The sequence below is a fragment of the Biomphalaria glabrata genome, chromosome 7, assembly GCF_947242115.1.
Source record: "Biomphalaria glabrata chromosome 7, xgBioGlab47.1, whole genome shotgun sequence".
Taxonomy (NCBI): domain Eukaryota; kingdom Metazoa; phylum Mollusca; class Gastropoda; family Planorbidae; genus Biomphalaria; species Biomphalaria glabrata.
In genome coordinates, this window is record NC_074717.1 from 31,256,450 (window position 1) to 31,277,305 (window position 20,856).

General features: G+C 32.4%; 1 protein-coding gene across 3 annotated transcripts; it reads left to right on the top strand.

The window, feature by feature from the left end:
* Nucleotides 1-126: 126 nt before the first annotated feature.
* Nucleotides 127-20,637, top strand: LOC106061233 (TBC1 domain family member 31-like). 3 transcript variants are annotated; one of them, XM_056034566.1, is made up of 25 exons: nt 127-415; nt 4,825-4,935; nt 5,182-5,337; nt 6,122-6,237; nt 7,293-7,474; nt 8,238-8,386; nt 8,858-9,017; nt 9,271-9,471; nt 9,676-9,840; nt 10,246-10,325; nt 10,902-11,048; nt 12,069-12,202; nt 12,865-12,998; nt 13,888-14,067; nt 14,896-15,075; nt 15,477-15,529; nt 15,627-15,779; nt 16,190-16,325; nt 16,870-16,962; nt 17,075-17,215; nt 18,031-18,147; nt 18,696-18,773; nt 19,790-19,943; nt 20,094-20,153; nt 20,285-20,637. In XM_056034566.1, exons 2-25 carry the CDS (start codon nt 4,862-4,864, stop codon nt 20,413-20,415), a joined length of 3,174 nt encoding a protein of 1,057 aa, XP_055890541.1. In that variant the 5' UTR covers nt 127-415; nt 4,825-4,861; the 3' UTR covers nt 20,416-20,637. The 3 variants fall into 3 exon arrangements, with proteins under 3 accessions (XP_055890541.1, XP_055890542.1, XP_055890543.1); XM_056034567.1 differs by having other exon boundaries at nt 127-331; XM_056034568.1 differs by lacking the exon at nt 127-415 and adding an exon at nt 504-522.
* Nucleotides 20,638-20,856: the final 219 nt, after the last annotated feature.

A 20,856-nucleotide genomic window follows, 5' to 3' on the forward strand; every position in this document is an offset into this window, starting at 1 on the left:
TATCCTCCTCCTCTTCCTCATCATTATTGGAATATTGGTTCTTCTATAAGTTTTGTCTTGTTCCGGTAAATGTATTTCTTTTTATTATATTCTTTTCGAAAAAAAAGTTTAAATTTTGCTATTTCACATAGCGACTTGGTGTGTTGACACGAATTTCCAAAAGGATTTTTTTTTCCTGCGGATCAAATAGAATTTAGATATAAATATATAATCTATTTAACTTTAACATATCTTATCGAGATCTATTCTAGAGCTAATTAGACCATCTAGATCTATATAGATAAGTTTAAAACATCGTAGCGACCGCTACGTCGTGTGTTGCTTGGGGTAGGTAAGTTTAAAGTTAGTGAGTACACACTAGAGTTAGCGTCAACCAAGCAGTCACTGTCTCTGTCAACAGTCAAGCAAAAGCCAGGTTTGAACTTGATCTAGATCTAGAAGTCTAGATCTAGAATCGATTGCCTCGATTCTGTTAGATCTAGATAGTACAGAGTCTAGATCCACTATATATTTATTATAATAGTATAGTCTATAGAATACTTATAGATCTATTTTGACTATTACATTAATACTAGATTCTAGATCTAGTTACTAGAATAACTAGATCTAACTAGTTTAACTAGGTTACTAGACTAGATTAGATCAATCATCAACCATTAACTAGAATGACTAGATCTATGTAGTGTATAGTCGCCCTATAATTAGTAGTATTATTATTATACGGTATAAAATGTTAAAAGTATAAGCCAAATACCTATAGCCTATAGTATAAGCCTATAGAGTCTAGTAAAAAAGTATACTATAGTAATATAGTAGTATAGAGTCTTAGAGTCTATAGTAATAAATAGATTATAGTATACATTCATACATATAATATTATGATAACTTTTAATGAGTATACTGTACTTATAGTCTTATACTATGTCACAGTATGTGGGTAAACTATAATATAGTCTCTATCTATAGTAAATCTATACTGACTATAGAATGAATATGACACATTGACTATGATTGAATATCTTTTCATTAGTATTAGCTTTAGATATCTTGTCATGTCTGTTCCAAGTGTTTCAATTTCTAGATTTTAGATCTATCTTTTCTGCTAAGTCCAGTAAATGCAGCTGAAATAATGGCTAATATAGCTCCACTAACCCTTAGGAGGGAAAGTCTAGAATGACTAGATCTATGTAGTGTATAGTCGCCCTATAATTAGTAGTATTATTATTATACGGTATAAAATTTTAAAAGTTTAAGCCAAATACCTATAGCCTATAAGCCTATAGAGTCTAGTAAAAAAGTATACTATAGTAATATAGTATAGATAGAGTCTATAGTAATAAATAGATTATAGTATACATTCATACATATAATATTATGATAACTTTTAATGAGTATACTGTACTTATAGTCTTATACTATGTCACAGTATGTGGGTAAACTATAATATAGTCTCTATCTATAGTAAATCTATACTGACTATAGAATGAATATGACACATTGACTATGATTGAATATCTTTTCATTAGTATTAGCTTTAGATATCTTGTCATGTCTGTTCCAAGTGTTTCAATTCCTAGATTTTAGATCTATCTTTTCTGCTAAGTCCAGTAAATGCGGCTGAAATAATGGCTAATATAGCTCCACTAACCCTTAGGAGGGAAAGGTCAGTACTGACCTGCTATGAGCGGTATAAAAGGCTGGATGAATACCTCCCAGCTAGAAAACTAGTGGATGGTTGGAGATGCAGAAGACGTATCCAGATGCAGTCTTTTATGCATCATGCCACTAGACTGTCTGATGAAGCTGGCCTCTCCACCAACTGACAAAACATTCAACGCTTTCATCCCCTTCCCCCTTGGTGTCGCCCAACAACCCCAGACATACGCTTGAAATTCGTAGACCCTAATGCCACTAAGCAAAGCCGTTCATCTAACGACCTTCAAATCCTAGCTCTGGAGACCATTAATACCTTCAAGCCCAGTGCTATTTTTGCATACACTGATGGATCGGCATCAATAGATTCTGGAAGAGCAGGCTATGGAGCCTACATCGACTTTCTTGGCTCTTACACAGTCAAAATCTTTGGACCATGTGGTAGTGTTTGCAGTTTTGATGCGGAGATCATGGCAGTCTGTGAAGCCTTAAAAGTCATTGACTCTCAACTCGGCGAGGGACATTTGAGGGCAACACAGATTGTTGTGGTCACTGACTCAAAATCTGTACTACATGCTTTGCAAAGCCCCGGACTATGGCCCCCCAATATCAACACTGTCATCATGGCTTCACATAACATCAAACAATGCTATGGCACCCCTGTAATAATGCAGTGGGTACCGAGTCACATAGGTGTGACTGGCAACACAATCGCAGACTCTTTGGCCCACCAGGGAGGGCAAATTCCACCCACTGATCAGGCTGTAAGCTTTCATCAAGCCCTGGCTATAATACAAAAAACAGAAATGGAAAAGTGGTTTGAGTGCTGGGACAAGTCCCAAAAAGCCTGTGGAGTCTGGGAGCGCATGAGGCGCCCTGACCGCACTTTCCCGTGGTGGAGGCTGTCCAGGCCTGAGCAAGCTATTATAGCACAGTGCAGGACAGGCCACTGTCCTGTAGGCTCATATTTCTCGCGGCTATGGCCAAATTTCGATTCACTGTGCCCTTGCTGCGGGGAAAAAGAGGAAACCGTGCCTCATGTTCTGTTTGACTGCCCCAGACTTGCTGATCTCCGTCTCGACAGGTCTGGGAAACCCAAAATTCTTGACCTGTATGGCGACATTCATGCACTACGCAAGACAGCAGGGTTTCTGTCCAGGGCTTTTGCAAGAGAGGATTTGAGCCTCTTAAGCCCTCACTCTAATGGAGTTTGATGATGATGATGATGATCTGCTAAGTAACTAAATTCTTATCTAGATCCCTGGTCCCTAGCCCTAGAGTTAGGCTAGAGTAAAGAGTGTTCCATGGACAAGGCTAGCATGTGGACTGTCTCAGTATTAATACTATTATATTATGAATTACTAGATCTACATGGTTCTGATTGTTTGGGCTAATAGTATAGTTTATGCCTCATGTTTTTACATTTCTGACAATTTTTTTTATAAAAATAAAAATGTTCACTTTTATTAGTTTGAGGTCAAAGCAGACATTCCATGTTCATATTTTTTACTTAGTTCTGTAAAAGGAGAAACTATGAAAATGAATCACCTATCTGAGCCTATCAATAAAGCATTAATGGTCCACTGCATCAGTGGATTAAAGACTTTCTGATAGGGAGAGAACAAACTGTAATAATAAATGGTTCTAAATCAACACCGATAACAGTAAACTCAGGTGTACCTCAAGGAACAGTCTTGGGTCCACTACTATTTTTAATTTACATAAATGATTTACCAAATTGCATTACTTCAGGAACAAAAGTCAGATTATTTGCAGACGATTGCATAATATATAGAACAATAAAAACAACACAAGACACAGATATTTTACAAAGAGAATTAGATGAATTACAGAAATGGGAATCTAATTGGAGCATGTCTTTCCACCCAGAAAAATGTCAGTTGTTAAGAGTAACAAAAAAACTAAAACAAATTAATTCCACTTATCTTATTCATGGCAAACCAGTAACACAGACTAAAAACGCAAAATACCTAGGTGTTATAATAAATGAAAAACTGTCATGGAATCCACATATTGATGAAACTACAAAAAAATCAAACAAAGCATTAGGATTTATTAAAAGAAATTTCTATAAATCAAATAAGAAAATAAAACTAAAATGTTATTTAACCTTGGTTCGGCCAATAATAGAATATGCATCCTCTGTTTGGGACCCCTCTTCTCAAGAAAACATTAAGAAACTAGAACAGACACAAAATAGAGCAGTGCGATTCATAACAAACGAATATTCACATTTGACTAGAGTAACACCTTTAGTAAAATCACTAAATTTAGAAAGCCTTCAGGACAGAAGGCTCAAAAGTAAAGTAGCAATAATACATAAAACACTGAACCATAATCTTCAAATACAAAAACAAAATTTAATAAAATACTCTGAAAGACACAAAGATAAAGGCACATTCCTCGTCCCATATGCTAGGACAAATTTGTACAAATACTCCTTCTTCCCTAGTGCTATTAGAGCATGGAATGGGTTGCCTGAGCTAGCCAGGAAAACCAGTGACTTGGCAGAATTTAAGTCATTGGTTAATATGCATGATGCGTAGGACGTAATCATCTTCTTTTTTGAAGTAACGTCTGTATTATATAAGAAGATGAGATAAAGTATCAACTTATGAGACTGGCTTATTTGGTTTAATAGATATAAATAGCATCAGGAAAAAGGTATACATCATAGCAATGTCATCCATAAAAGTAAGAGTTAGCACAGATTTACATATATTTAAAAAAAAAAAAATCTGCATAGACACATTGATCTTGAGTTGAACTTTATCCTCTGGAAACAATGAAACCCAATGTGTTGGAAATATTTTTTTAAAAAGTAGCATTTGCAATATTACCATAATCATTTAAAATAAATTGTTAATATGGATGTAATATGGTTGTCTATCCACAATTTATACTTTAATCTTTATCCTATTACTATAAATAAGTATAAATCTACATCTAGTAGTCTAAACCAGTCTAGATGTAGTAGTCTAAACAAGTCTAGATCTAGTAGTCTAAACAAGTCTAGATCTAGTAGTCTAAACAAGACTAGATATCTGATTTGATGAGGTTTAGTTTTAGATTTAGTCTTAGAAATCAAGTTCTAGCAAGATGTTTGCATAAAATGTAGAGTATTCACCCATTTTTCATTTATTTCACAAGTTTTTCTTATTGGGATGATGATCATTTGACAAATCAGATGGAAGGAGAAATATCTGACAAATGTAGAGGAAAAATTTGGCACAGAAAGCCATCTCCCTCTAAAGATGATGGGTAAGAACAAATACAAGCATCAACTTCAGTATTATGATTATTTTAACACAAAAGCTAGTTACATTCTATGTTAGTTAGTACCATTCTATGGCACAGACTTTAAGACTGCTAATTATATTAATATTAAAATATATTGTGTAATTTTTCTAAAAAAAAAAAAGAATTCATTATATCCATGTATAATGTCTTTATATTGATATATGTATACACACTGTGAAACAGTCTTTTTTCTTTTTTTCTTCTCAGAATTATCATTAAACTAAGGCGCTGTGCCTCAGCTCCATTTTCTGTACCATCAAGACAGGTTCCATTCTTAAGAGTTGCCTTTGACAATAAATCAGATAGATTTATAGCTGGTGACAGCCTTGGCAACATTTATCTCTTTGATTTAACTAAAAACAGGTTTGTTTTATTGTTGAACCATGGCAATCAAATGTAATAAGCATTTATATAAATGGATGTATTAACCATTTCTATACTGTTATACTTGGTCATATGTTTTACTTTTTTGAACTGCTTTTGACTGCTAAACCGGCTGTCAAGTAGAAATTTTTCCAATTTTAAACAAATATAGACAAGATGAAAAAATGTAAAGCATTGTTATTGATTTTTAAAATTCACTTATAACAATGGGGTTTTCTTTCAGTTGTATTATAAATTACCAAATTCCTTAAGCTTCTAATTCAAAAACAGAGCCTTATTAATATTATCATCAATATATAATTATCGAAAAAGCATGACATGACATAAGTCATAATTAAAATGGAAGCAAAGTACCCTCTCAGATTTTGCTTTCTATAGGGCAAATGATGGAAAGCTCACCTATTTCCATGGCCAACAGTTAATGAGGATGTCATGTAGACAGCACAAAGACCAGGTACCCATTAGAGTTGGATGGACTCAAGGGTGTCCTAAAAATCACAAAATTCAAATTCCTAGTCTTCACAAAGATTCTAACTGTAGACCCCTCAATTTGGTAGCCAAGTGCTTAACCACTCAGCTGTAACACCCCTTACATAAATCATAACCATATATAAATGAGAAACAGGCAAAAGAACTTGACATAGAGATTTTGTTCATGATGTATTCTTTCACAATATGCTTCAAAATTCCTTCCACATGACAAATGTGTTGTACATTTCTTTACAGTGCCAAGTGTCATCTTAAATAATTTTTAATTTCCCAGATACACTCATGTACAGAAAACTGGTCAGCCATGTACAGCATTGGCTTTTGGACTTCATCGCAAAGCAGAGTGTCTGGTGGCACTAGGAGATAATTCACTGACATGTTACGATACAGGTAGGTGAGACTTACCAGTCAAGTAACTCGTTGGTCCATTGTTAGGGTGAAAATAAGACAGTGATGGACTACATTGAAACTCATAGAATCTCTTTCAATGGCAGACCCGTCCATTCTTTTATGTTGTCTTCCCATCGGTTTCTCTGCCTCTTTTTCCTAGTACTGTTCCCTGGAGGAAGGTCTTTCAAGCCCCGAAGACCTTGTAATATGGCCATAGAGTTTTAGTTTGCGTTTTTTACAATAATTAGCAGGCCAATCGCTGTAGTGACCCTATCTCTAATCTCTTTGTTTGTATTGTGGTTTTTAAATGTGATGCCTAGAATTATTCTGTTACATCTCAGTTCCATTGCTAGGATCCTCCTCTCTAGCTCTGCAGTAAGCGTCCAAGACTTGCAAGCATATAAGAATGTGGTCATGACCAGAGAGCTCATCAGTCTGATTTTGGTGTGTAGTTTCACATTTCACTGATCCTCTTCACCCTAACCACTCTTCTGTGTCAGGAATTACATTTCAAAAGAGAATTTCTTTGTTGTGTTTCAATGAGAAAACTCTTTTCTTTGCTGCTTTACTTCATTGTTTGTTTGTTGACATGTTTTGGTAGCTTCTTCACAATTAAAGGGCGGTGGGTGATGTCAGCAGGCAAAGTTTAAACCCTGGACCATTAAGTTGACAGTCCAGAGCATGTTTAGAATTTTAAAAAATTTTAAACTTCAATTTCCTATTAATTTGTTTAAGGTAAATTTTTTTTTTAATCAAACTAAAAAATTTTGGTCAAAATATTTATAATATGGCTTTTTTTTTACCCAATAGTATTTTGAAAAGGATAGCTTTATCCTCATATCTAATTTTTAATATTTATTAAAATCTGCTACAATTTTTTTCCTCAAATCTTTTTAACAGCAAAAATTATTCTATTATCGAGCCTTTTAATTCTAAAATTGTAGGCGCATATGCAACTGACATGTGTTTTTATTGTATGTCCAAGTATTGTTGAAATGTTTTATTTATCATGATCCTATTCACACAAAAAAAATTATTGATCTTTTCTCCGCCAGAAAAAAAAGAAGTGGTGGCTATTATGAAAGATGGTCATGAATCTGTAATTCATGGTATATCTGTTCACATGAATGGTCATTATGCCATTACCACATCTACAGAGACCACACTGCTGTGGGACTTGAACACATTTCAGAAAAAACACAAACTGAACATTAAAGAGGAAGTTGATCTTGCACAAGTCAGTACAAAACTGTCATAATCTTTTTCTTAATGTTATGTTGAAATTAGAACCCAGCAGCGTTTCTCAAACTTCTACACATGGCATCCCCTCCATAAACCGATTACAATTTGTTTCCACCCCCCCCTTAGCCAGCTGGGGGTTTGAGAAAGTGCTATAAGCTTCCACAATGGGGTCTGGTTGGCTTTTAAGGATGTAATGAAAAAGAAAAGAGACTTGTAATTATAAAAAATTTTCCTGTTTGTTTTCCTTACATATATGGGCTATTTACACAATATTTAGAATGCATGTACAACAAAGCTAGTCAGCTCTGTTGTTTTTTTTTAATCAGAAAAAGTGTTTTGTAGATAATTTTTAAGTAGATGCTGCGTTTTCTTGGGTTTTGAGCTTACACAATTTACCCTCCTTCTGCAACATATTTTTCTGAGAGCAAGAAAGGTTTAAATCATGAAAGGTTGTATTATAAAAGGGTCAGACAGCTAATATGCATGACAAATTAAGAATTGAAACTTTCTCCTTTACTTGGTTAATATTCAAACCTGCATTTATAACTGAAATTTTAAACATTTTCTTGTTTTGAGAAACACTGACATAAAGTATATTGAATGTTCTTTTTTTTTTTTCCAAATTTTTTAGAGAGAATTATAGTAAGCAAAAATATTGAAAGAAATATTACTTTTTTTTCCTTGAGTCTGTTTAAACAGTGATTGGCAGCTATAACATTGTAAAATTTGTTTTAATTTTTGTTTTGTTTTTTTTGCAGTCATTTTTCTTACCAAATAGTAACACCATAATGACCTGTTTCAAGGATGACACAATCTTTGCTTGGGACATGAATACATTAACATGTAAATTTCAGTTACCTGTTCCTATTGGAGAGAATCCAAAATATCGAGCATTTGCAACAACAAAGTATGTCAGTTTTCATTATTGATTTTTCTTTTAGGTCAAATATTTACAAATAATAAAAAATAAATAAAAAGTCACAGTTGAAATATAAAGATTTGTCATTTGGATGAAACAGTAGCATGTCTCAGGGAAGATGGTCAATTTATTTTTATGATCTGTACCTGTCCTACTATTTTGAATTTCATTATTTTATTTTATTTTGTTGACATGTGATCAATCATTTTTTTTTTCCGTATTTATTTATAATCTTCCTTTTTTTTTTTTCGTTAGTAAACTCCCTATATAATTAGTTAATCTGTGACTTTAAATCCATTACCTAGTCCTAGGTCACACCTTTGAACAGACATTTCCTTTTCAGCTCTCCTGTTATTGTTTTTTTTTGTGTGTTTTTTCTCATTTTATTTTTTATCTGGTCAAGTAGGTTAGAAATACTTACATTCTAGGAGTGATTTTTTTTTATTATTTACTCTTCAGAGATTCCAGATATTTAATAGCTGGCGGCAAATCAAGATTTCTCCATCTTTGGTCTCTTGATTCTCGTAGAGTGATTCGTGTTATTGAGATGCCAAATAAAGTGACTTCAGTTAAACAGTTGGAATTCCTTCAGGACAACTATCAAAATGGCATCAATCAGGTGATTATTTTGTTATATTAATTGAGAACATGTAACCACTGGAGTGTGACAACTTCAAATACACTCAATTGAAGTAAATAAACAACTTGACATCTACATTGCAAATTGTTGTACAGAAGATGCCCTAAATGATGTAGAATTTTTTTTTATTTTGTATAAATTTTTAGCTAGACATATTTTAATGCATTCATTAGATGATACCTTTGATACTCTATACCAAATAGTAGAGAAACATATTCTAATTATCTCGTAGATACTTGGTGTACTGTCTCAAGATGGAATCATGAGGTTTATCAACATAGACTCATGTAAGCTGCTGTTTGACATAGGCACTCTGGACTGCAGGATACGCTATGCTGCTGTTAGCCCTGGCAGTCGCCACATTGTAGCTGTCATGGAGAATGGCTCCCTAAATATATACAGTGTCGATGCCCTTGCTGCAGATCTTAACAGGGTAAGGCTAATCATTGATTAACCTTTTAGGTCAAGATTATCTTAAATCTTTGTGACTGAAATATTTTTGTTTTCATTTTAAAAAATTCTTTTTATTCTGCTATATTTTGTTTTGTTTTGTTTTTCAAATAGCATATCATTAATTGTTAACACATTCAAACGTAATATTTGTTTAAGTGAAAAAAAATGCTCTGTTTTTTTATAGCCACCACCATCTTTGATGAAAGTTGTGACGAGTAGTAACTTATCTGACACACTGTCCACTGAGAACAGCATGAGACGTTCCAGATCAGCAAGAGAAGCTAACAGGGTAATGGGCAAAAAAAATGGATACAGTTCTCAGAAAAGTGACAAAGAGGAAAAGGATTCTGTAAGAAACACTCGCATAATTTGATTTCATGTCTGACTAAATTGAGAGGCTGTGAAATTCTTGGGTCACTAGTTGTAATAAGTGAATCACATTTTAACCCCTTTTTTTTTTCAGTTTTATATCCCTTATTTGTAATAATTATTAAATTAATCACCGACAGAAAGTGAGGATAAAATAGTCCTGCACTTGTATATATTGTATCTAGTATTAAGCATATCACTTTTAAAATTTAGAATTGTTAATGGAATGTTGTCCTGGTTTCATATTCTTTACTAATGTGATAGATAACAAACATATTTGTGAAATCTCTTGATTTCCTCCTAGTGTGCATATCATAAGAATAAGATTGGAATATAAATTCCTCCTTGAATTTTAATGGGGTTTTTTTTTGCATTATTTTTTCAGAAGAATGAAATGGGAATTTTGAACAAAACAAAGCTCTTATCCATTTTAAAGGGCTATGGTGAATACCCAGCTAAATATAGGTGAGTTTAGAAGGTACATTCTCAGAAAAAAATATAATATGGTTCTATTTTAATATTTCTGTAGTTGTTTCTTAAATGCAAATTTGACAAATTCAGTTTCATTCAACAAATGAGTTGTAATTTGAAAAAAAAACAAATTCATTTCAAAGACCTAATATCTATAATTTATAGATCATATCATTTGACTAATTATAATGCTTCGCTTACCAACAATAGTCATCTTAGTTTTTGTTATACTTATTAAAATAAATACTATAGCCTTTTAGGAGTTGTAACGTGATAGGGAAAATATTTTTGAAAACTTGTATACATAGAACTTTTTTTCTATACTAGGACTTTTTATTAAAAACTGATCTTTCTTGCTATCTTCTTGCATAAGATTGATTTTTTTTTTAAAGAAAATAAAATTATAAGGTATTTTTTTAAAGTGGTTTTCCTTTGCTAGGTTTTATAATTTTTATCTCAAAACAGGGTCTAATGAGTTAATCATTGGTTTCAGTGTAGACCTTTCTTTTAGTATTTGATGTGTTTCCATTGGTCTGAAAATGATTAATGATTTTTCTATTAACCAATCAGAATGTTCATCTGGAACAAAATACTAGAACTACCAGAAAACTATTCAGCTTATGCTGCCTTAATAGACAAGGGAGTGCATCCAGCATATTCTAAACTTCATGAAGTCTATCCAATCAAAAGTAGAAAGCTGCTGAGAATTTTACAAAGGTTGGTTATATTGTTATTGAAATAATGGGGAAAAAATGTTGCAAATAATTTGATCCTTCAGAGTTGACATTTACAACAGAGACACCTTTGTAAACTTTTTCCTTTTCAGCTGATGTCTTTGTATAAATAGAGATCTTACAATAAATGTGTAAAATTTTAAAAAGCATTTAATTATCAAAATGAAACACTTTAAAAGCTATTGCTAGAGATTCTTGCCATCACTCACCAAAATCGAGCTTGTTTGATTTTCTATAAATGATACACTTTTAAATCTTAGGTGTTGAAGAGAAGTACCAATCATTGTTGTCTGAAATATTCATTTTGAGAATATTGGTTTGGTTATGACCCCCCCCCCTTCTCTTACCAACCTTTTTTCTCCAATTATCTCTCTATCAGTTTGCCCATCTAGAGCTGACATTCAGTGCTCACACAGTTCATTTTTGTTTCTCTAGCTTCGGAACAATATTTATTATGTAATTAATAGAAGTTGTGGATTTATCTTTCAAAATTATTGTTAACTCTTCATTAAATGGGCTTTGGCTGAATTAAATTGCAATAACAGCTATCAATGTATAAGTCTATAAATTTGGATTATCTTGGTAACTGCTAACCCAGTATACAGCCAACTGGTATTATGTACCCCCCCTCTCTGCTAACTCACAGCTCTACAATTCCTCCTTTCCCTCTAAGGTCTCATGCCTGTTGGCCATATCAGGGGAAACAGTCATAAGTGTGATCACCTAACAGTATTTGTTGAGAAATAAACCTTCTTCACTAGTACCTTTAGAGCATGGAACCAGTTGGCTGAATCAGTCAGGAAAACCATTAACTTAGCAGAGTTTAAAGTCTAATTAATTAATTAATGCATGATTAGTTTATAACATGGATATGCATAAGGTGTAATTATCTTCTGTTATGAAGGAACATCTGTAATCTATAAGATAAGATAGACTCTAATTATGTTTGTCAATGAATTGTTTGTACCTCATTTAATTTTAAGCATTAAATTTCCATCTCCAGAGTATTATCAGCATTAGCTCATTGGTCTCCTATATTTGGTGAGACACAGTATTTGCCTTGTTTTGTGTTTCCTTTTGTCAAACTGTTTCAAAACAATCACCTGGTTTGCTTTGAACTCATTGTCACTATAATAGGTGAGCACCATTTTCGTTTAACACTTCATTTTGCTATGCCTTGTTTTATTTCAAACTTTTTTATTTCATCTACAATTTAAGTGTTAACTGTGGGCCACAGAAACAGATGACCTTTACATCATCTGCCCTATAGACCACAAGGTCTGAAAGGGGAACTTTACTTTTCTTCTTTTTTTTTTATAATTTCTAGGTAGTTAATATTTGTATTTATGTTTATGAAAAAAAATTTAAATAAAACTTGTGGCTGATTGTTAGAAAGTTTGGCTGTTTAGCACATTGTCCTGAGTTCATATCTGTATGGAGACAGTGAATTTTTCTTGAGTTTTAAGTTGGCTTGTTATTTAGTCTTACTCTTATTATTTGTACTTACCTTACAACTGCTGGGATAAATGCATGACGCGTAGCACATAATCATCTTTTTTTAAATAACTTCTGTATCATATAAGATAAGATAACTTATCATTTGTGCTGGTTTCACACTACCAATGTGCAATGTTGAGCAAATAAACAACTGAACTTTGCTCCATGTGACTTGTAAATTGTTAGATCTTAAATGTGAAACCTAAAATCAATTATATAATGTTAATATTACGATTGTCTAATTTATAAGCCATCCTGTTCTTTTAAATGTGATATTCAAAATTGAATTTTACATTTTACAGTTAACTGGTGTCAACATTGGTTTGAGTATTTCCCCAATCCACCTATCAATGTTTTGAGCATGATAGAAAATCTTTTGGCCCAGCATGATCCGAATCTTCTTCAGCACTTTGTCAGCTGTGGCGTTACATCACAGGTAGGTTCTCACTTTACATCACAGGTAGGTTCTCACTTTACATCACAGGTAGGTTTTCACTTTACATCACAGGTAGGTTCTCACTTTACATCACAGGTAGGTTCTCACTTTACATCACAGGTAGGTTCTCACTTTACATCACAGGTAGGTTCTCACTTTACATCACAGGTAGGTTCTCACTTTACATCACAGGTAGGTTCTCACTTTACATCACAGGTAGGATCTCACTTTACATCACAGGTAGGTTCTCACTTTCAAAGTATAGCAGCATTATGTGATCAATATATAGAACATCTCATGATGCTAGGTTAGTCTTACAACATTATAAGAATGAAATTACAATGTTGCATCACATAATGGGTTATGATAATATCTGCAGATCCTTTCTGTTCTCTACATTCACCTTCATCCTCAGCATGCGCCCTCCTTGTTGGAGGCTACCCTTTTTTTAAAGTGCCACTTCATTTCTTTTGACAGTTTCTCTTTTTCTATTGCACTTAGGAGAAAAGTCTTTGTGAATCATGACTGTATCACCTTAAGTTTAAATTTTTTTTTTACAAGGATCTGGATGCCCTACTATTTGAAAGTCTTTTCTTAAAGCATCTTATTAACTTTTTCTCTCAGCTCCAAGACTCATTGGCATGTAAGAATGTGGCCCTGAGGAAAATATAATCCTGATCTTATTGTCTTTTTTTGTTTTCATTCATAATTGTATATACACGAGCTAACTTGCTCTGAGCTATTCTATCAATTAAGTTAAGTTCATGGTATTCTATCAATTAAGTTAAGTTCATGGTATTTTGATAACAAGAGCTCAATGATAGCATTTGGCTGGTTCATGAATGCTATGTTGATTTGACATTGAAATAACTTATTATTGCCAATTTAGATATATGCATGGCCTCTTTTGGAAACTGTGTTCTCTGAAGTGTTAACCCAAGAAGAGTGGCTGATATTGTGGGACAATATCATCAGTAATCATCCTGCTTACATGCTGGTAGCTGTTGTGGCATATGCTATCAGTGCCAGAGGACCACTGATGAAGTGTACAGAGATGGAGGACTTTAAGGTAGGAAAATCTTTTTTATTATTGTATTTTTAATCAATGTCTTGTGCTGATTGATAAAGGGAGATTACTCCCCATAAATGGGCACAAACTTGTGCTAATATTGAGAGCCAACTCCTCTTTGTTTTTTGTTTTATTGTTGTACCTATAGAAGGTCAAGGCAGCTCACTGTATGAAACTCTTAACTCAGAAACTTCACATGTAATATTAACATGTCAATGTTCTGTAAACCAAATTGAGCCTTAAAATAACTGCATACACCTTCAAACTTTCAATTGATTACATATTTGGGATTTATTTCATGAAGTTGTTGTCCTTTTTTTGACATATGCAAGTAATTCATCATGAGAATGTGTTCTGTGTAATTTAGTGTTTTAAAACCCTACAATAAAAATATTCTTAATGGTTGTTTGTCATTTTATAAATGGTATTGTTAAGACGTGGGGTTGAACTAAAGAAAATAACTCAGATTCTCAGATCGCTGGTATCTCTTCAATTGCAATCAATATCCCTGATAAAAAGAAATAATGTCACAATCTCCAAATCAAATTTATATATCCTGATTCACTAAAACAAATTAAAGAAAACAATCCTTAATCCTCACTCGATAAATCAAAAATTATAACTTAAGTTTCTTAACACATTTACACACTAGTTCAGGTCATTTATGCCCAACAGCATAAACAAAAATCACCCTACTTTGCACGTGGTTAGTCAGGGAGGAACAGGGTTACAACAGTATCTTAAATTTCTATATTAACATTTATCTTAAAATTGTTTAATAAATGTTTTTATCTGAAGATTCCTCTTGTTTTTTCCAATATGTTTCAGTTTTTTTTCCACCATCGTAATGCCATAAGTATCAAGCAGATCATCAAAGAGGCCAATCGTCTCATGGAGTCTACCCCTGATGAAGTCCATCCTCAAAACATCTTGGAGGACTTTGTTCCCCTGACCAATGGAAACTACCCAGTATTTAACAAGTACCCCAAGTTCATTGTGGACTATCAGGTTGATCAAATGTGTATTGCAAACTTTCTCATTCAGTAAATGTAATAACTTCATAAACATTTGTTTTGCTGTTTTTGTTTATCATGGCACAAATTGGTGGAACAAAATGTTATTGGTTTTGTTGTTTTTTTTTAAGTTTTTTGCATTCATCTGTAGTGTATACATCAGCATTTTATTTTTAAAAAATTTTAAAAAATTAAAATATTGATGGTGTTTTAATAGGTTTTGAAAAACTTTCCACTCTAGCATTGACAGAGGTATAACTATAGTGTAATGAGGCAGTACCACTTATTACTGACATAAATGTTTACATTGATAAATTACTTTTTTGTGCTGTAATCAATAAGAAGCCTTTGGACTACTTTTGGTTGTAATGTCATTTCCATTTTTTTTTCCCTTAGGTTCAAGAGAGAGAGAGAATCAGACAAGAAGAAATGGAATATATGAGACAAAAGTATGAAATAATGATAAGTGACTAATTAGGTTTGAGTGAAAACATTTTAGAACTTTGCTAGATGTAAATACAACTAACTCTGACAATTATTTGACAGAGTTCTAACTTTAGATGTGCAGAAAGAAACCTTACAGAAACAACAGGAGGAGCAGCAGTGGTATAGACAGCAGCAACTTTTGTTGGAAGCTGAGGAGAGAAGGCGCAAGATGATCCAGGAGGAAGAGGCCAAGCTGGCAGATCAAAGGAAAAGGTATTTTATAATTATCTAATGGAAAGAAATATTTCAAAGATAAACTTTAGTTTAAAACCAAGTCCAGTCCATTGTATCAATAAGGTATGCTTAAATCTAAATAAGTTTGTGCAATGCAAGGTTTATGGTCATGGAAATTCCACATTAATAAATATTAAAGGCCTAAACTTTTTTATTTATACATATACACCTACAACCCTTTCAAATCTTAATATTTTAAATAGCATCATATGGATATTAATATAGTGTGCACAAAAATTATTTAACTTTTAAATTGAAGAAATAAACTTCTTTTTTTTTTTTCATTTTACAATATAATTTTTTTAATATATCATGCTTTTTAAAAACAAGTGTTTCATACCTTTGTGCTGTGAACTGATGCATTTAAAAGAATAAACTTGATTCTTCAGGTTGTTAGCTATGAACAGAGAAGTGAAACTTAAAGAGCTGACATTGTTGGAGGCAGCAAGAAGAAAATTTTTACAGTTTCAAAAAGAGCAAAGAGAAATGGAACTGAGGCGACTGGATGATGAACTTGTTAGGAAAGTAGGTCTTGTCTCCCTTTCTGTTCTTATATCTAATATACATCAGAACATGTCAAAGACTCAAATTTCTTTTCCGAAACATCTTTTTTGTGATGCCAAAAGGAAAATACACTGCAATACGAGTCAGACCATTATTCGATGAAAATTTGTGTCTGAAACACTGTAGAGTTCCTAGCTTAGGGCTGGTCTCTCTCATTCTTCTATGGAGAGGTGTTGTTTCATTGGAGATAAGTGGTGCTCTGACCGTAGCCTCATTTTGGAATGGGGGTGTCGAAGTTCATTTTTGGAGGCTGACTCTTCATAGCTGGTGTAAATATTTACATATTAGTAACCTTTGACCCTCTTTAAAGAGAGGATAGTGAAAAGTTAGTTCTTAACATTCTTGACTAGCAGTAAAATTCTTATATTGATCTTAATGTAGTTTTGTTTTCTATCCTTATTTGGACCTTAAAGCTCAATACTCACTGGTAGTAATTGATGTTTAGCAATCAGTTTTAATTCAAATTTAAATAGATTATTGATATGGATTTATTTTCTTTGACCAGGCATTGCAAAGAGATCAAGAAACTGATGTTGCAATACAAGAAGCAGAGATAAAAAATATGGAGTTGCAATTACAGAAGAAATTATTTGAACAGGTTTGTTTTGATATTTAACATTATTTTTATTTTTTTAATTCAAAATCTTGCTCATTTTATATTTTAATTTATCAAAAAAAAAAAAAATTTTTTTTAAATTTGTTTTCTTTAGGAACTGTATCGTGAGTTTGCTCTTCAGTCCCAAACTTTAAGAACAGAGCAAGACTTGTATAGGAAACAAACTGAGCTGGAAGATAAAATGAAAGCAAAGGTGGATGATGCAGAAAGAAGCAGGGAACTAGAAGCTAGAAAAGTTAGTTCAAATCTAGACAATCAATTTACAACATAACCTTCAGCCCACCATGACTCATGATGGCATCTTACACTTGCACACACAGTTTTTTTAGTCAGTTTATTTTTAGATCAGTTTGACTTTTATGTGCCAATTTTAGTTTTATTACAATCTTATAGAGATTTTTAGGAAAAAATATTCACAAAATAACGTTGTTGTTTTTTTTTGCAAAGACATTTCAGATTGACATAGTTGTATCTCTTGTTGACATTTCAGACTGACATAGTTGTATCTCTTGTTGACATTTCAGATTGACATAGTTGTATCTCTTGTTGACATTGCAGATTGACATAGTTGTATCTCTTGTTGACATTGCAGATTGACATAGTTGTATCTCTTGTTGACATTTCAGATTGACATAGTTGTATCTCTTGTTGACATTTCAGATTGACATTGTTGTATCTCTTGTTGACATTTCAGATTGACATTGTTGTATCTCTTGTTGACATTTCAGATTGACATCATTGTATCTCTTGTTGACATTTCAGATTGACATCGTTGTATCTCTTGTTGACATTTCAGATTGACATCGTTGTATCTCTTGTTGACATTTCAGATTGACATAGTTGTATCTCTTGTTGACATTTCAGATTGACATAGTTGTATCTCTTGTTGACATTGCAGATTGACATAGTTGTATCTCTTGTTGACATTTCAGATTGACATAGTTGTATCTCTTGTTGACATTGCAGATTGACATAGTTGTATCTCTTGTTGACATTGATGTGACTGTAAATTGAATGTTTCTTGTGCAAGAATAATTTCTCTCTCATTAGAAAATGGAGCAGAAGCTGGCCTTTGCTGCTCAACAAAATATTGATATGTGGGCTTTTAAAGAACTTAATCACAAACAGAAAATGGCTGAAATGGACAAAGAAACTGATGTTGAACAGGTTTGTTTTCTGCAATTTACTTTTAACCTTGCAAATACTTTTTTTATACCTTTTTTTTATTAGTTTTAAAGTTCCTTATACTTTACTTAAACTTATTTTATCTTGTTAGTATCAAAGTTTCCATATTAAAAACATTTGACCCTATCTAATGATTTCCAACTTTAAACGTATTTTATCTTGTTAGTATCAAAGTTTCCATGACCATATCTGATGATTTCCAACTTTAAACAATAAAAAAGGCTTCTATTTTTTTTATCTCCAAATTTTCTATCAAATTTGAATTAAGAGTTTTGCAATTCAGGCTGATAATGTTTCTTCACTTTTTTTTTCACTCTATATATTTCTAATTTGATGGAATATAAACTTTCATGATCTATTCACAAGAAAATCTTTTTTTTAGAGTATCATTCATGAATGCTTCATAAATGTAAAATAGATAAAATCCTGCCTTCAAACCTGATGACATGCAATTTTTTTTACCCATTTAACCTGTGTAATATGTCTAAGTTTGAACTATATTGCTGTTCAATATTTTTTTTCCTTCTCAGCTGAACAAGTTGTCTGCTAGAAACAGAGAAATGGAAAATGAAGTTTATGATTTAATGAATTTGTTGCACAAACAAAAGGCAAGATATTTCTTAATATAAATGTCAAAAATCTTTTTCTTCTTCCTATCTCTATCCATTGTTCTTCCTCTTTTTCTCCCTCTAGAAAAAAAAAGGTGCCCAACTCTATGAAAGTATTACTATTTCATGGATCTAGGCCATGTTTATCATGTTTAGATCGAAAGGATTTAGATCTAATTTTTTAAAACTACACTTTGCACGAATAGTTTTTTACTTTGACACATGAAAATACAAAATATAGTCTATTGATTTCATTATCTAATTAATTTAACCTTCAAATTTGTGTTTCAAAAAAGCATTTTTACATAAATTTGTTCCTTATATCTGCGACTTTAGAAGTCCTGACGTACATTCTTTCATTAGACAAGACCGAAATGTTACACATCTACCTATTCCTAGGTGTAATTCAACTCTAAGATGATAGACCTTCTCTTCGCAAAGATAGTTCAAAGACTAAAGATGAGTGCAAGATTTCATAAGCTACGCAGACAAAATTATTTTCTGGCAGAACTCTATCTTTTTTTGCATCTGCACCTGTTTACTATTGGCCTCTTAATGAATATGCTAAGTCCTATTATTATTATAATAGTTGGTTATTATACCTGTCTTGAAAACAGAGTAAAAAAAAATATCTCTGCTGTTTGTCTTTTAGTTTTGACTACTTTTGCATTTTTGGTCATGGGAATATTGTTTCTTTTATTTTTGTCAGTGTAGTTCTTTTAAGTATTGCATTCAGTTGTTGAACTCAGTTCATGCCTAATTATTATTATATGTGATAAATGTCAACAGTATAATGTTCATTATGTATGAGTTGAATTTGCTTCACTGACAAGTGTTTTTAATGTTATCACTAGGAAATATCTATGACAATAATCCAAAATATGAATGTATACTGTTTTAAAATCATTATCACTAGAGATACATGATAGCAACTGAACCAATTCAAGCACACATAAGCACAGTGGGCTAACAAGGGCAGAATTTATTTTTTTATAAAGTTACTTGACATATTTCAGAGAACTGAAACAGCCATGGGCTATGAAGAAATAGCTGAGGACAGGATAAATGAAGTAAAAAGCAAAGAGCACAGAATGCATGTAACAGAGCAAGATATTTTGGCAGGAAGGCTTCATTCCCTTGGTCTTTTGGATAAGGCAGTAGCTCAGAATGGTTAGCCTTGACATATTTTACTTGTTCCTTGTCCTGTATTTGAAGGTTTTGTTGTGTTTTTCAGTTAATCATTAGTTCCAGTAGAATGTTACAGAAAATATTAAGCTTTTCTTGTATTTATCTTTTTATGTATCATATTTCCATGATTAGATACTGTGAGAAGACCAGAAGGAGTTATGCCACCTGATACCTCTCTAGAAATATCCCAATGTAAGTGGGTTTATTTTTTTCTTTAGATCAAATCATACAAATATTAAGTCATTGCAAAACTAAGATTCTTTTTAGTTATTTTTGGTTAATAAACAATAAAAATTGCTATATTTTTCTGTGTGGATCTTTAGTGACTTTTGACAGAAAAAGACAAGCCTTTGATGAAAATGAAATTACTTTGTTGAACAACGTAAGGCAACTCCGGCAAAAGCTGGCCACTGAAAGTAGAACCAAGAGACCACCTCCTTTACCTGCTGACTAAATTACTGAATTTATATGTGTATATAACTGTATATAAAAATATTTATACATTTTAATAAAAAAAAATAATTTATGTTTATTAGTTCCCAGGATATATTAGCTTTGTATTGATTTATGTATTCTTTTCTTAATACTATTATCACAGTATCAGTCTAAAGCATTCTATTTCTGTCTATATAAAGAACATAAAATGTTTAAATTTGAAATAAAATACTTAAGTTAATTACAGCTTTACATTTTTTTATCATTAATCTTGTACCTTTGTCATTTATGTTTCAAACAGACAAAAATATCTTGTAAGACAACTAAGTTCAGTGAATTCACACAATTTTGTTCAGGGTAACTCAACAGTAACATTAGAGTACTGCATAGTAAGTGCTCAAAATTTTGGTATAGAGCTAGACTAAATCATTACTGATTGTAATAACAGTTATTAGATATA